Source organism: Helianthus annuus, unplaced genomic scaffold (genome assembly GCF_002127325.2).
Source record: "Helianthus annuus cultivar XRQ/B unplaced genomic scaffold, HanXRQr2.0-SUNRISE HanXRQChr00c080, whole genome shotgun sequence".
NCBI lineage: Eukaryota > Viridiplantae > Streptophyta > Magnoliopsida > Asterales > Asteraceae > Helianthus > Helianthus annuus.
This window is the reverse complement of record NW_023395596.1, coordinates 486-14733: the sequence shown is the minus strand read 5'-3', so window position 1 is coordinate 14733 and position 14248 is coordinate 486. Positions and strand designations below refer to the sequence as shown.

Here is a 14248-nt window from a genome sequence, read left to right as displayed (position 1 = left end):
CCAGGTTCAAGGATCCTCCTTTGTTCCAGGATCATCCCAGGTTCAAGGATCCTCCTTTGTTCCAGGATCATCCCAGGTTCAAGGATCCTCCTTTGTTCCAGGATCATCCCAGTTCCAGGGACCCTTCCAGATGCCAGGATCCTTGAGGAGTTTGCAAACAGCAAGTTCAGATGTCCATCAGGGAGATTTTATTCCGATGCAGACCATTGCTTCCACTGGTCCCTCCATAATCCCAGAGTCCCAGCAATATGGATTCACATCCGGTGTTCCTAACTTGAACCCAATGGGAGGCAACACTTTTAATAATTCTCTTACCACTAACCATGGATTCATGCAGGATACATGTATCAACCATGCTATGGCCAGAGAGTTGCAAAAATTGAAGGATATGATATCAAGTGTTCCAGGAGTGGTCAAACCTATCCCGGAGATTGCAGATGGAAGCCATAAGATATCTCGTTTTGCACCACCAATTTGTGATGCTGAGATACCCAAAAGGTTCCATGTGCCAACCATGAAGCTGTGTGATGGTTCGACGGATCCTGAGGAGCACATAGCACAATACCGAGAGAGGATGGAGATCAATCCAATTCCAGAAAGGTTAAAGGAAGCATGCCTATGCAAGGGATTTGGATCCACTCTTACTGGATCAGCTCTCAAATGGCTGCTAAGTCTTCCCCCTTACTCTATTACCTCATTTGCTAATCTAGTTAACTTATTCAATAATCAGTTTTCTTGTAGTAGAAAATTTGAGCGATTAACTAGTGATCTATATAGGATAACCCAGGGTCATAATGAATCATTAAGGGATTACATAACCAAATTTAGTAAAGAATCCTTAGACATTCCCAACTTGGATATAGCCACGGCTGTTGAGGCCTTCAAAATGGGATTGCTTAGGGATTCATTGTTCTATGATGATCTTGTTATGACACCGTGCAGGAACCTAGATGAGGTAAGAACCCGGGCACTTAGGTTCATCCGGCTAGAGGATGACAAAAGGATCCAGGAGAGATTAGCAGGATCCTCAAAACAAGAGAAGCAAGGATCCTCGTTCAAGAACAACAAATTCAAATCCTATAACAGATCCGATAACCAGAACGTGCATGCTATAGATCAAGAAGATGATGAGGATTATCCTCCAATTTCTGAATATTGTTTTTCCGTTGATAACAATGAACTAATTCTTGCGATGCAGAATCTAGGAGATAAAGCCAGATGGCCTAGAAAAAATGACAGACCGGCTGCAACCAAAGACAAATCAAAGTGGTGTGCATACCATGAGGATTTTGGGCATTTAACAGAGGAATGCATTGCATTGAGAAAGGAAATTGGATACTTATTGAGCAAGGGGCATTTAAAAGAATTGCTGGGCAGAAAAAAGTCAAGGACTCAGGATCCTGAAAGGATCCCTGAGAAAGCTCCGGCCCCTCCAGCAGATGCACAAGCACTACAAGAAAAGTGTCCATTAGATATGTTTGCATGGTATAGCGTTTTGGAAGGACGCTTATTGACTACTAAATTTTAGTCTCAAATATGTTCCCTCTATAGTGAAAAATGACACACCTATGTTGGAGACTGATATTCTGTCTCCAATATAGATGGAACATATTCGGTACTGAATATAAGTTATTAATATTTTCAAGACAACCATAATTAGGGACTGATATTCAGTTTTGAATACCTCTTTATATAGGAAATGATTGGTGGCTAATTTTCAGTGTCCAAATATGTTAAAACTTTTCGAAAACTTATTAGGAACTGATTTTCAGTCTCCAAAGTTTTATATAGACATAAGAAACAGGGACTGATAATTAGTCTCTAATAATCTATACAAATCATTGTATTTTAAAGAAGAAATTACGGACTCAAAATTAGTCCTCATATTTATTGTAACATACTATATTATGGACTAGTATTTAGTTTAAGAAAAGAATTTTTTTTTATAAACAAGCCCAACCCGAGCTTCACTTATCAGGCTCCAGCATAGTTAAGTTTGGGCTCGTCTCGGCTTGTTTACACCCTAGTGAATTCGATTGACTGCTATAAAAGAACTAAAGACTGGAAATCAGTCTCTAAAGTACTTGTAAAAACCATATTGGATACTATTATTTAGTGCACAAAGCATATTTGTAGATATAAGATCATGGATAACCTAAACACTATTTAAAAAAAAGCATATGCATTATACTTTTAACATAATACATGATATTTCCAAAATTAGTCTAAATGAACATAAAAAAAGTGCAAAGTTCAAGAAAATACATAATAAAATTATTAGCATCTAAATCAACCGATTGCAGCACATTAACAACCTTCACACATCCAAGTAGCACAAGCCTCTAAAACACATCCTTGAGCCCAATCCAAACCAAAATCGAGTGTTGTTCAACTTTGCCAAACTTTATTAAATACTACGTGTGATTCCTTCCTTGATAATTATACGTTTACCTGCAAACATAATATTTATAGTAAATGATTAGATAACGTAAAACAATTATACTATTACATATATATATTAGTAAGAGACTAGTACTTAGTAAAATTTAAATAATCAGAACTCTTACAAAATTTATAGAATGAACATTATCAATCATCATTGTCTGACTCATCATTTTCAATTTCATTATTGGGCTTATCAGCATCTGACTCATCCAAATTTGTCTCTGAACCAAAATCTTCCATGCTATGATCAGAATCATCTATCTCATCAGTAATAAAACCATCTATAGTGCCATCAGAATGATGTTGAACATCAACAGTTTCAATAATTTCATCTTCAACATCTTCACGATGAAGGTTGACATCTTCTAACATGTCTTCTGCATTCTGATTTTCTGGAATATCCCACAAGTGCCTATGGGTAATTCTTTCAATGATTTTCCATTGTGAATTCGGTTTAAGTATATCATTTATATAAAACACTTGTTTTGCCTGGTTTGCTAAAATGAAAGGATCATCCTTATAAGCATGTCGGGACGTGTCTATGCTTATGAAATGAGGTTCAAATATCACGTGCTTTCTTCGTCGATCAGTATCAAACCATGTGCATTTGAATAAAATAATACGATAACCTCTTATGAATGACAATTCAATGACTTCATCAAGGTATCCATAGTAATCGTCCTCGATATCATTATGAACGCCCGGTACCGTAACTCCACAATTTTGTGTTTGTCTGCAGTCATCGCTTGACTTAACTAAAAATTTTACTCCATTCACTATGTATCCCCTTTGTGACGAAACTCGATTATCAGGAAGGCAAGACAGTGCATATAACTCCTCATTAATTTGAGATGGATTTAGCACATACATCTCTCGAACCTGTTCTCAATTTTCAACATAGTAATCATGTTATTAGAGTGCAGTACAATATCACAAAGTAAAGTAAGTAAAATAGAGTGCGATTGTTACTCGTTTTGCAAACCAATCCGGGAATGTAGACTGTTGCATCTCAGAAAAATCTGATGATTCCGGATGTTGATTTTGTAAAATTTGTAAGTGTTCCCTGCCACGTGTAGATAAACTATAAATTTACTAACATGTGACACTTAATACTAATATACAACCAAATATTAAAAAAAAAAACTTACTCTAAGTACGGTTGAACCTCTTGACAATTGTTGAAGATAAACCATATTGCTTTCTTCATAAGATTAGTAGGAAGCATGTGAACTTCTTTCTTTCCAATACCTCGACCATTCAATCTAAAAATATCTAACGCAAAGCTTCGAGCATCACTAGAGGTTTTGTCAACATTTCTATCACGTTTATCCAACTTTGATTCAACACCTCGTAAATAGTGTGAACAAAATGTTATAGCTTCCTCAACAACATAACCTTCTGCTATCGAGCCTTCGGGTTTTGCTTTGTTTCCAACATATTTCTTTAAATGGCCAAGGTATCTTTCGATCGGATACATCCACCTTGATTGCACAGGTCCTCCCAAAATTGCCTCTTAAGGAAGATGTACACACAAATGCATCATAACCGTAAAAAATGACGGGGGAAATATTTGTTCAAGCTTGCACAGAATCTTGACTATGTTTTCTTGTAACGCTTCCAACTCTGTGACGTGTAATGTGACTTCAGTAAGTTTCCTGAAAAATTGAGACAGCTCCACTATCGCATCGTGAATTTGTTTTGTCATAAAGGGACGAATTGCAATAGGAATGATGCGTTGTATCAAGACGTGACAATCATGTGATTTAAGCCCATATACCTTACCGTCCTCAACATTTACATTTTTAGCTAAATTTCCAGCATACCCATCTGGAAAACGCACTGAGCTAAGTAAATTGCAAAATTGTTTTCTCTCATCGCGAGTTAAAACGTACGAAGCATGTGGTTTAACCCAATGATCATTCTTCCTCACCAAGTGAAGCTCTTTACGTATGTTCATATCTTCCAAATCTAGCCGGGCTTTGTCAGTGTCTTTCGTCTTTCCTTCTATGTTTAAGAGGGTTCCTAACACGTTCTCACACACATTTTTTTCAACATGCATCACGTCAATGTTATGACGAATCAACAACTTAGGCCAATATGGGAGTTCGAAGAAGATGCTTCTCTTTGACCAGTTTAAATCGTGTGGGTTCTGTTTTCTTTTTTTAGCTCCATGAGCCTTATGTTTTCCATGCTGATGTATAGTAAGATGTTCTAACTGACGTAAGCAATCATCTCCATTGACAGGTTTAGGTGCAAGCCTAGTCTCTTTTTGTCCATTGAAATCTCGTGCTTTCCTCCAAGAGTGATCGTGTGGGAGAAATCTCCTATGGCCTACAAATGCTATTTTATCTCGTATATATATACTACTTGCATCTTCATTGCATATTGGGCATGCCTTGTATCCACTCGTGCTCCATCCGGACAGGTAACCATACGCAGGAAAATCATTAATTGTCCACAGAAGTGCAGCACGCATGTTGAATGTCTGTTTTGATTCGCAATCATATGTTTCAACACCCGTATCCCACAGAAGTTTCAACTCATCTATAAGCGGACGTAAAAATACATCAATATCCTTTCCTGGTGAATCTTTTCCAGGAATCAACAATGCTAACATAAATGAAGCATCGACCATAGACTTCCAAGGAGGCATATTGTATGGTATGAGCACAACAGGCCACATACTATATGAAAGACTCTTTGCACCGAAAGGATTGACACCATCACTTGCAAGCCCAAGGCGAACATTTCTAGGATCATTTGCAAAATTAGGAAACGTTGTATCAAAGTGTTCCCATGCCTTTCCGTCAGCCGGATGCCTAAGAACCCCCTCCTCTTTGGTTCTGTATTGATCGTGCCATAACATTTCCTTAGCAGTGTGTCTCGAGGCATATAAACGCTTAAGTCTACTTGTGATGGGAAAGTAATGCAAGACTTTTACCGGCTTCTTCCTCCCTTTACTATTTTCTTCACAACGACTAGTGCTACACACAGGACAAGTTTGTAAATTTGCATTTTCTTTCCAAAATAATGCACAATCATATTTACACGCATGGATAGATTCGTATCCAAGTCCAAGAGTACGTAAATACTTTTTCGCTTCATAATGGTTCTTCGGCAAGTTTGCGTCCTTGAAAGCCCGACTAAGTAAATTCAGAATCATATCCATTGACACATTTGTCATTTTACATGTTACCTTGACATTCATCAACTCCAATAAAAAGCCTAGTACAGAAAACTCATCACACCCTGGGTATAAAGGCTTCATCATATCGACAAATAACTTCTCCACATTTGGGTTATTACGCTGATCAACACCGTCCCTAAAGTTTCCGGCTTCGGTATTGCCACCCGTAGGAAAAGCATCATCAAGTAACTCACCAACACCGTCATTTGAGTCGTTATCACTTTCTTCAAACTCACTATTTGTTTCGTCTTTGTCTGTTTCATAACCTGGCAGATGTTCACCATGATATATCCATACATTATATGTTGGTTCAAAACCATATTGTATGATATGATCAGCAACAACATCAGGAACATGTCTTCTTGCATTCACACAATTTCTACATGGACAATGTATCCGACCTTCAGTATCAGCATATCTTTCAGCCCATTTTGAAAAAGCTATGGCTCCTCTTGTAAACTTTGGATCTACTTTATTAGTGATTTTAGTCCAGCTCTTATCCAAATTCATTGTGAAGTCCTGGTTAACAACAAACATGTATAAACTAAGTAGGCTAGTAATGAGAGAAAATAAATTATTTAAAATAACTAAAATTTATGTTGGTATTCATATGCATTAGCAATTTAACGGTATTCATATAATCATATTCATTAGCAATTTAACGGTATTCATATAATCATATGCATAAGCAGGGGGGGCTCTCGGTCGATAGCCAATCATGCATTCAAAATTGTAAGTTTACGCTTTTCGACCCGTAATTTAATTAGTTATTGTTATCTAGTAGTAGAATGTTATAGAAAATTTTATTTGTTTGAATAAGCAACTAGTAGGTTTATATATGTTTTAAAAAGATTGATTTCAGTTTTTTTAGAATATATTTATTCTTCATTATATAAGTTTTATGATGGCAGAGAAATCCCGAGACTCAGCTGCCACCTAGCCCATTAGAAGTTTACTACAAGCTGCACTATAATGCCAAGAAAAAATGATGGCTAAATGAAGATTCACATATTGTATATGTAAGCATCTCCCTGTTAAAAGCTTATAAATTAGATTTTTTTTGTCAAATATTTATTTGGGTCTCAAAAAGTTTTAAATCTTATTCTTCTACCTTCTATTATGTTAGGATAATATTTGTAAACATAAAGAGGCGGCCATGGCTAGACTAAATACCGAAGGAACCATCGTTACTACTGCTATGGAACACGACGTGGAGAGAAAAGCCATCAAAAGTGTATGTGGCAGGGCTAAAACAATACAATCAGCATGGGAGGTAGGTGTTGGTCCTCTGTATTAAGGAAAAAAGATAACTGGATGAAATCGGCAGTCGAATCATCTCAACGAGATTCAACTGAGAACGAAGATTTGAGAAATGAGGTTACTGAACTCAAGGAGGAATTGAAACAGAGTAACGAAAAATACGAAAGAGTGACAGAGTTCTTGAGCCGAAAATATCCAGATTTCGAGAGCACAATATCTACAAATGATGTTGGTGAAGATGATGGTTTGAATGGACTACACAACGAAAGTGACAACACTATCTAGGCAGTTAGTTAAGACGTTTATTACTTTTTTTTTCTCTAATACTCTTCTAAATTTCAGAATTGATGAACTGGTGTTATTTTGATTTTCATTGGCTATTGTTATGACATTAATGCTTGAGTTTATTGTGAGTTTAAGAAAGCTAGAATCATTTTGACGAATAATATTAATATTGTGTTAATGAGAATGGTTTAATATATAAAACTATAAATTCTATTGGCGACTACCTTTTAGTCCTAGAATATATTTGTTAGGAATTGTAAATGCATGTTAGGGACTCAACTAAAATTGTATTTGCAACTATTTTTCAGTATGTAAAAAACCATATTGAAAGTGACACATAGTATTAGAGACTAAAAGATAGTCACTAAAAAGATATTTGGGACTAACTTAAGCGACTAATTTTCAGACCCTAAATAAACATATTGGATATCAGTCCTTAAAAGTACATATTAAGTACTAAAATAAGATAGTATGTGAGACTAATTTTTAGTACTTAAAAGAAGCATATTAAGGACCGAAATCATGTGGTACTTGAGAATAATTTTTAGTCTCTAAAACATCTTATTGGATACTGATTTGATATGGAATCACGAACTTAACAAAACTTATTAGGGACAATACAGACATGTTTATAGGACCGATTTTCAGTCCTTAAAGTAATACACCTGGGACTAAACTATCGTAGTATCCGAGACTAATTTTTTAGTCATCGAAGAAATGCATCGGGGACTGAAATGACGTGGTACCAGGAGGTAAGTTTAGGACTGAATTTTTATGTATCTGAGACTAACTATTAGTCCTGTTTGGTGTCGTACAATAGGGACTGATTCTTAGTTGTTAAAACCAGTATCTAGTACTAGGTATCCAGGACTGGCTGGGGACTGGCAAATCAGTCCCTGATAACCATTAGGGACTGATTCTTACGCATCAGATACTGATTTTTCAGTCCCCAAAAGTCATTTTTTTTGTAGTGAAGTGATAAACTTTATTTCTGAAGGATCAGACATCTGTGGTACATCCTTCTCAGCAGCTAAAAGGCATGCAAAGGAAGCTAAAATGGATAATGGAGAAAGACCTGTTCGAACATCAAGTGTCTCTGAAGGAAAAGTCATAACCTTTGATGAGGATGATCGTGTTGACATCCAGGATCCTCATCACGATGGTTTAGTTATTACTCTTTTTATTTCTAACCATTTTGTCCGCAGGATCCTTATTGACGGAGGAAGCTCAGTGAACATTATCCAACTAGATGTTCTGAAGAAAATGGGTATCCCTGAATCAGATATCATACCAAGATCCTCCGTGCTCGTGGGATTTAGTGGCGAAACCAAGAACACCCTGGGGGACATTAAACTCCCGATTTATGTTGAAGGATTACATAATTATCAAAAATTTTGTGTTATTGACTGTTTATCTTGTTGTAATGTTATCCTTGGCAGGTTCTGGATACACGATATGAAGGCAGTCCCATCTACTTACCATCAATGTGTGAAGCTCCCTAGTCCTTGGGGAATAGTCAAGATTGATAGTGATCAGCAGGAGGCTAAGGATTGCTACACTTCATCAATGAAACAAGCCTCGAAATCAAGGGAGCAATAGCAATCAAAGTATCCTCCAAGGGATATCTTAGAGGCAAGAGAGCAGGATGTGGTAGAAATCCTCATGGATCCTGATGATCCTGAATCCAAAATCTATATCAGATCAGGGATCCTTGGCAAAATGAAAGAAGATTTTGTATCCTTCCTCAAAAGAAGAAAGACTACTTTTGCATGGAAGCATGAGGATATGACAGGTATATCTAAGGATATTATAACTCATAAACTTGGCATTGACAGGTCATTCAAACCGATCCATCAAAAAAGGAGGAAGTTTGCACTGGAAAGAAATACCATTATCCAGGAAGAGGTAGAGAAATTGCTCTGGGCAGGTATGATTAGAGAGGTCAAGTATCCAAGATGGTTGGCCAATGTGGTTGTTGTTCAAAAGAAAAATGGAAAGTGGAGGGTATGTGTCGATTTTACAGATTTAAATAAGGCATGTCCCAAGGATCCTTTCCCATTACCCCACATTGACTCCATGGTGGATGCAACGGCGGGTCATAAACTGTTGACTTTTATGGATGCTTCATCTGGATTTCAACAAATTCAGATGGAACCATCTGATCAAGAGGATACGGCTTTTATGACTCCAACCGGTATATATTGTTATATTGCTGTGCCGTTTGGATTAAGGAATGCAGGTGCAACATATCAAAGGCTGGTGAATATGATGTTCAAGGATCAAATTGGACAAACTATGGAGGTTTACATAGATGATATGGTGGTAAAGTCCATAAAAGCTGAGGATCACCTAAGAGACTTGGAGGAAGCATTCGATATCCTTGACAGATACAACATGAAACTTAATCCTTCGAAATGTCACTTTGGTGTTAAAGCAGGTAAGTTCTTAGGATACATGGTGACCAAGAGAGGCATTGAAGCTAGCTCGGAACAAATCAAAGCCTTAGTGAATATCAAATCTCCTGCCAATGCTAAGGATGTCCAAAGACTAACAGGCAGGATAACAGCTTTGAACAGATTTATATCTAAATCCTTCGAAAAGTGCAAAGAATTCTATGATATCCTAAGGAAGAATAAGAAATTTGAGTGGACTGAGAAGCATGAAAATGCCCTAAGAGCTCTCAAAGATTACCTATCCTCAGCCACAGCCTTGATGAAACCAGAGAAAGGAGATGTGTTATCCTTATATCTTGCAGTATCCTCAAAAGCAGTAAGTGCAGTCCTTGTTAAGGATTATGAAGGTACACAACATCCTGTCTATTATGTAAGTAAGAGTTTACTTGATGCCGAATCCAGGTATTCACACCTTGAAAAGCTTATTCTTGCATTAATTATGGCATCCACTAAGCTGAGACATTATTTTGAAACTCATGTTATCGTTGTTAAAACTAATTTTCCAATTAAGAATGTCCTTAGGAAACCAGAGATGTTAGGAAGGATGGCTAAGTGGGCAGTGAAGCTTAGTGCCTATGATATAAGATATGAGCCCAGGACAGCCATCAAATCCCAAGCATTGGCCGACTTTGTGGCTGATTTAAGTAGTGATTTACAAAAAGAAGCTGAGTTAGAAGTCCAGCAACTAGAAGAGACCAAGGATCCTTGGATACTCTATACTGATGGATCCGTAAACGTTAATGGCACAGGGCTTGGTATACTACTAAAATCGCCACAGGGGGACATAATACCCCACTCCATAGCTTGTGAGTTCCAAACCACTAACAACGAGGCTGAATATGAAGCATTGATTGCTGGTTTACAAATTGCTAAGCATATGGGGATCAGGTTCCTTGAGGTACATGTAGATTCATTATTAATTACAAATCATTTTAATGGATCCTATACTGTTAAAGGTGAAAAGCTAACCAAATATTTAGAATAGTCAAAGAATTGGCACTCCCTTTTGTTTCCTTTAGTTTGACACAGGTACCAAGGGAAGAAAATACAGAAGCTGATGCATTGGCTAATTTAGGATCATCTTTGAAGATCCCGGAGGATATAAGCATTCCCATTCTCCATATCTTGGCTCCTGCTATCTAGGATCATGTGGCCATGGAAATAGGGGAGGATTCTGCAATTATCCCTAGTGAGGATACTCAATCTTATCCAGGATCAGGATCATGGATCTCACCAATCATGAGATACTTACAACATGGAGAGATTCCTGTTTTGGTCAAAAATCTAACGAGGATAATGCAACCAAACTCTTAGTTATGGGGAATGATGCTTGAAATGATGAACAATGATAAGGATCACTTAAATGTAAATTGCACAAGTGACACAAAGATTTATACGAGGAAAAAGCCCTTGATCAATGAATGATCTCCGACATAAAAAACCTCGGGTGATGGAAACTACCGATCGCCAAGTTCAAATTAACCAGCCAACGTTTACAACTTCGGATAATAACGAGCTAGGTACAAGGATCACTATGGTGTAATGTGCAAGAATGTGTGAAAAATGTGAAGTGTTTTGCCGAATGCTCAAGAGTGCAGTTGTACGAGTGTGTGTGGCTGAAATTAGCCAAGTGTTTTTTCTACTAGCTCGTTACCCCTTTTAAAAATAGAAGTTAACTAGCCTAACAAACTATCCGCAATTCGTGCCAAGCTCCCACGTTCTCCACAACGTCCATTTCCGGTCAAACGTGTGCGAAATAAGCGTGGAATATTCCTTAGTAACGTTGCCAAGACCAGGTCCAACTCGTAACTCCTGCAAAACAGTACGAAATTCAAAGAGAACAATCGTTAGTATTAGGATCCTTAGGATGATCCATGATCCTGATCCTAAAGCTCTTCTGAGGATCACTATCTGCCACAGAAGTAAGGATCACTATTAGGATATCATGTGAGGATCACATGTCATTAAAAATCCTGCCCTAACAATTGCCCCCAAAATATAAGGAGTAATTATGTAACAATGACGAGTTATATTTTGCTGATCTTATCCGTAACTAACTAACGGATATATAGCCGTTGTAATCGAACTATCCGTTGCGATCCTGACGTCACGGAAGTGACAACCCTGCACTAATCATGATTATAAATAGAGATAGGGATAGGATCGTTTGCATTTAAATTCACGAACTTCTCCCTTTATAACCGCATTTAGAAGATCAAACAGGTATTCTCCCCTTCATCTTCTTTCTTTTGCTTGCTTTGTTTCTCCTCTTATCTATTCCGTTCAAAATGTTGCTCCGGAACTCCCCTGCTAAAGATCACCGGAAGGAAAGCCCCTTCAAGAGTCAAGGGATCATCACAGATTCCACTAAAGAACGCTGTATTTTCACCGATCCTCAAATTGACAGGGTCCGGTACTGTTTTCCCGCAAACACTGTATTCAAACCCTATGATCCTTCTGCCCTGAACGATCACACTTCTGATTCATGGGTTGCCTTTCCTGTGACCCCGTTTGCCATAGGTTACACGTATCCCTTTCCAGTTTTCACCCAGTCCTTCTTCTCCCTAACCGGCATCTCTTATATCCAAGCCATGCCGATGATCTGGAGGGTTTTACATACCCTTGAGAGGATCATCGAGCAGGAGGGGATAGATTTAGGCATGGCTGAGTTAGGGGAACTGCATGACCTTACCACCTTTGGTTCCCATCGTTATCTGTTCAAACGAAAACCTGGGGAGGAGCACCCAATCTTCAAGGCTACCAAAAACGACACCAACTGGAAGCGGCGCTTCTTTTTTGTGAGAAGAGATACCATCCCTGATGGGAAGGATTTACCCAAGAAATGGGCTACCCATGGTAGGATGGAGGATCCTGAGAAGGATCACCAGAGAACCTTTATACATGAGGATCACTGATATTATTTTGCTTTCTTGTTGTGCAGTTATCTCCGTTTCACACCTTAGATTGACTCCTGCTGCTAAAGAGAGACTCTTGGCCTTCAAGAGACTTGATCCTGAAACAAGAACTTTCAAGACTACCACCCAAGATTCTCGGGAAGTATCCTCTGGTTCTGTCACGATGTCAAGTAAGTATCCTTGTCTAAAGGTTCAATTAAATAATAAAATTTAAGTAAAGTTAAGATACTTATCTTGTTTTGGTTGTGTAGGTGCTGGAAAATCCACCAAGTCTGCTTCGAAGTTCAGCATCACCGATCTCACCAATGTCAAATCCTCGAGAAAGAAGACTCCTGCTAGCCCCACTGCTTCAATCCCCAAGGCACCCCTCAGAGGGAAGGGAGGCAAGAAGAGAAAGGCCTCCGAAGCTGAGGATCTGCAAGGCCTCCCCTTGATCCGCCAACAGTTCCTGGACTACTTTAATGAGGTAAGGATCACTGTCCCTGCTTGTATATCCTGCTTGTATGAGGATCATTTGGTTCTGACATTATCCCTCGTCTTCCTTGCAGAAATTTGCTGAGATCGAAACCTATGTTGGCCACGTTGAGGGTCAGGATAGCAAGATTGCTGATCTTCAACAGGTTGCCGTGCTGAAGGACCTCAAGATAGCCGATCTTCAGAAGGATCTCCAGGCCACCAAGAATGAGGCTGCCAAGATGCTGATCAACTTTGATTATGAGAAGCACGAGATCACCCAGGATGCCAAGGTCTCCGCCGCCATAGCAATGTACAAGATCCAGCTGCAAATGGCCATGGAAGCTCAGGATCCTGCTTTTGACAAGAGCACCTGGGATGTGGAGGGCTGGAAGGCAAGGCTGGCTGAACTGGAGGACGATGAAGAGGCTGAGGAGATCCTGACACTTGAGGCTAAAGGCAGTGGCAAGGATCAGGGTGGTGAGGCAAGTGGAGCTGGTGGTGAAGATGCAGCGAAGGTCTAAGCTGCAGGATTAGGCGATGAAGGAAACTTCTAGACATAGCCGGAGCCCAATTTTTTTTTGTTTAGTGGTTGTTTTGTTTGAACAATGTTGGTCTGTACTTGTGAACAATAGTTTTAGGTTTAAGGATCAAGGATCCTTCAGACAATAGGCAGGATTGCAACTGGTGGAGGGATCCTCTGTTTGGGGGATGAAACCATTGTGATCCTGCCGCCTTTACATTCTTGCACAACTTCAAACCTATTATCATGGACACCCTTTACCTACCCCAGCGGACGGGCCACGTATTGCTGGTAGATGCTTGGGGTAGGTAATTTTGACAACCTTTTAAGGGTTAGTCATTTTGTTAATAAATAAAATCTTAACCTTTTCTCGCTTATCCTGTGTTGTTATCCTTTTGGTTCCTTTGATTCTCAATTGTTTTGGTATACACTTATTAAATCAGTAGTTTTAAATAAATCAGATTGAAATCATTTAGGATATGATCCTTGATCAAATATCCTATAGTTGAAAAATCCCAAAAAGTAGTATATATTTTAAGGATCATAAGTTCAGTTGTCAAAGTATAAGGGTTATTCAAATAAACAATGAATAGAATAAAAATAGTCAAGGATCATACCTGAGGATCCAAGTTAGGATCCTAACCATAATCAGGATAACTATAAGATAGACCTTAGAGAGAAATAAGGATCAAGGATCCTTAGTTGTTTAACTTCAAAGACCTGAAAT

At 38.5% G+C, this 14248-nt stretch overlaps 2 protein-coding genes and 1 long non-coding RNA gene across 4 annotated transcripts; 1 reads left to right on the top strand and 2 right to left on the bottom strand.

Moving 5' to 3' along the window:
- Nucleotides 1–2171: 2171 nt before the first annotated feature.
- Nucleotides 2172–4427, bottom strand: LOC110908022. Its single transcript, XM_022152927.2, has 4 exons — nt 3594–4427; nt 3415–3508; nt 2568–3324; nt 2172–2451 (listed from the first exon to the last, which is right to left on the bottom strand). The coding sequence occupies exons 1-3, from the start codon at nt 3920–3922 to the stop codon at nt 2590–2592; spliced, it is 1158 nt and encodes a 385-aa protein (XP_022008619.1). The 5' UTR covers nt 3923–4427; the 3' UTR covers nt 2172–2451; nt 2568–2589.
- Nucleotides 3959–6142, bottom strand: LOC110901194. Its single transcript, XM_022148039.1, has one exon. The coding sequence runs from the start codon at nt 6140–6142 to the stop codon at nt 3959–3961; it is 2184 nt and encodes a 727-aa protein (XP_022003731.1).
- A 176-nt stretch (nt 6143–6318) lies between these two features.
- LOC110908032 lies at nt 6319–7305 on the top strand. Of its 2 annotated transcripts, XR_002574131.2 has the most exons (3): nt 6319–6364; nt 6544–6651; nt 6759–7305. It is a non-coding gene; the product is annotated as an uncharacterized LOC110908032 (long non-coding RNA). The 2 variants fall into 2 exon arrangements; XR_004887734.1 differs by lacking the exon at nt 6319–6364 and having other exon boundaries at nt 6387–6651.
- Nucleotides 7306–14248: the final 6943 nt, after the last annotated feature.

Coding starts and splice junctions, on each gene's coding strand:
- LOC110908022 (XM_022152927.2), bottom strand. CDS start 3,922: ATGTATCCGATCGAAAGATACCTTGGCCATTTAAAGAAATATGTTGGA. Junction 3,509..3,593: donor GAGGTTCAACCGTACTTAGA/GTAAGTTTTTTT, acceptor TACACGTGGCAG/GGAACACTTACAAATTTTAC. Junction 3,325..3,414: donor CGGATTGGTTTGCAAAACGA/GTAACAATCGCA, acceptor AATTGAGAACAG/GTTCGAGAGATGTATGTGCT.
- LOC110901194 (XM_022148039.1), bottom strand. CDS start 6,142: ATGAATTTGGATAAGAGCTGGACTAAAATCACTAATAAAGTAGATCCA.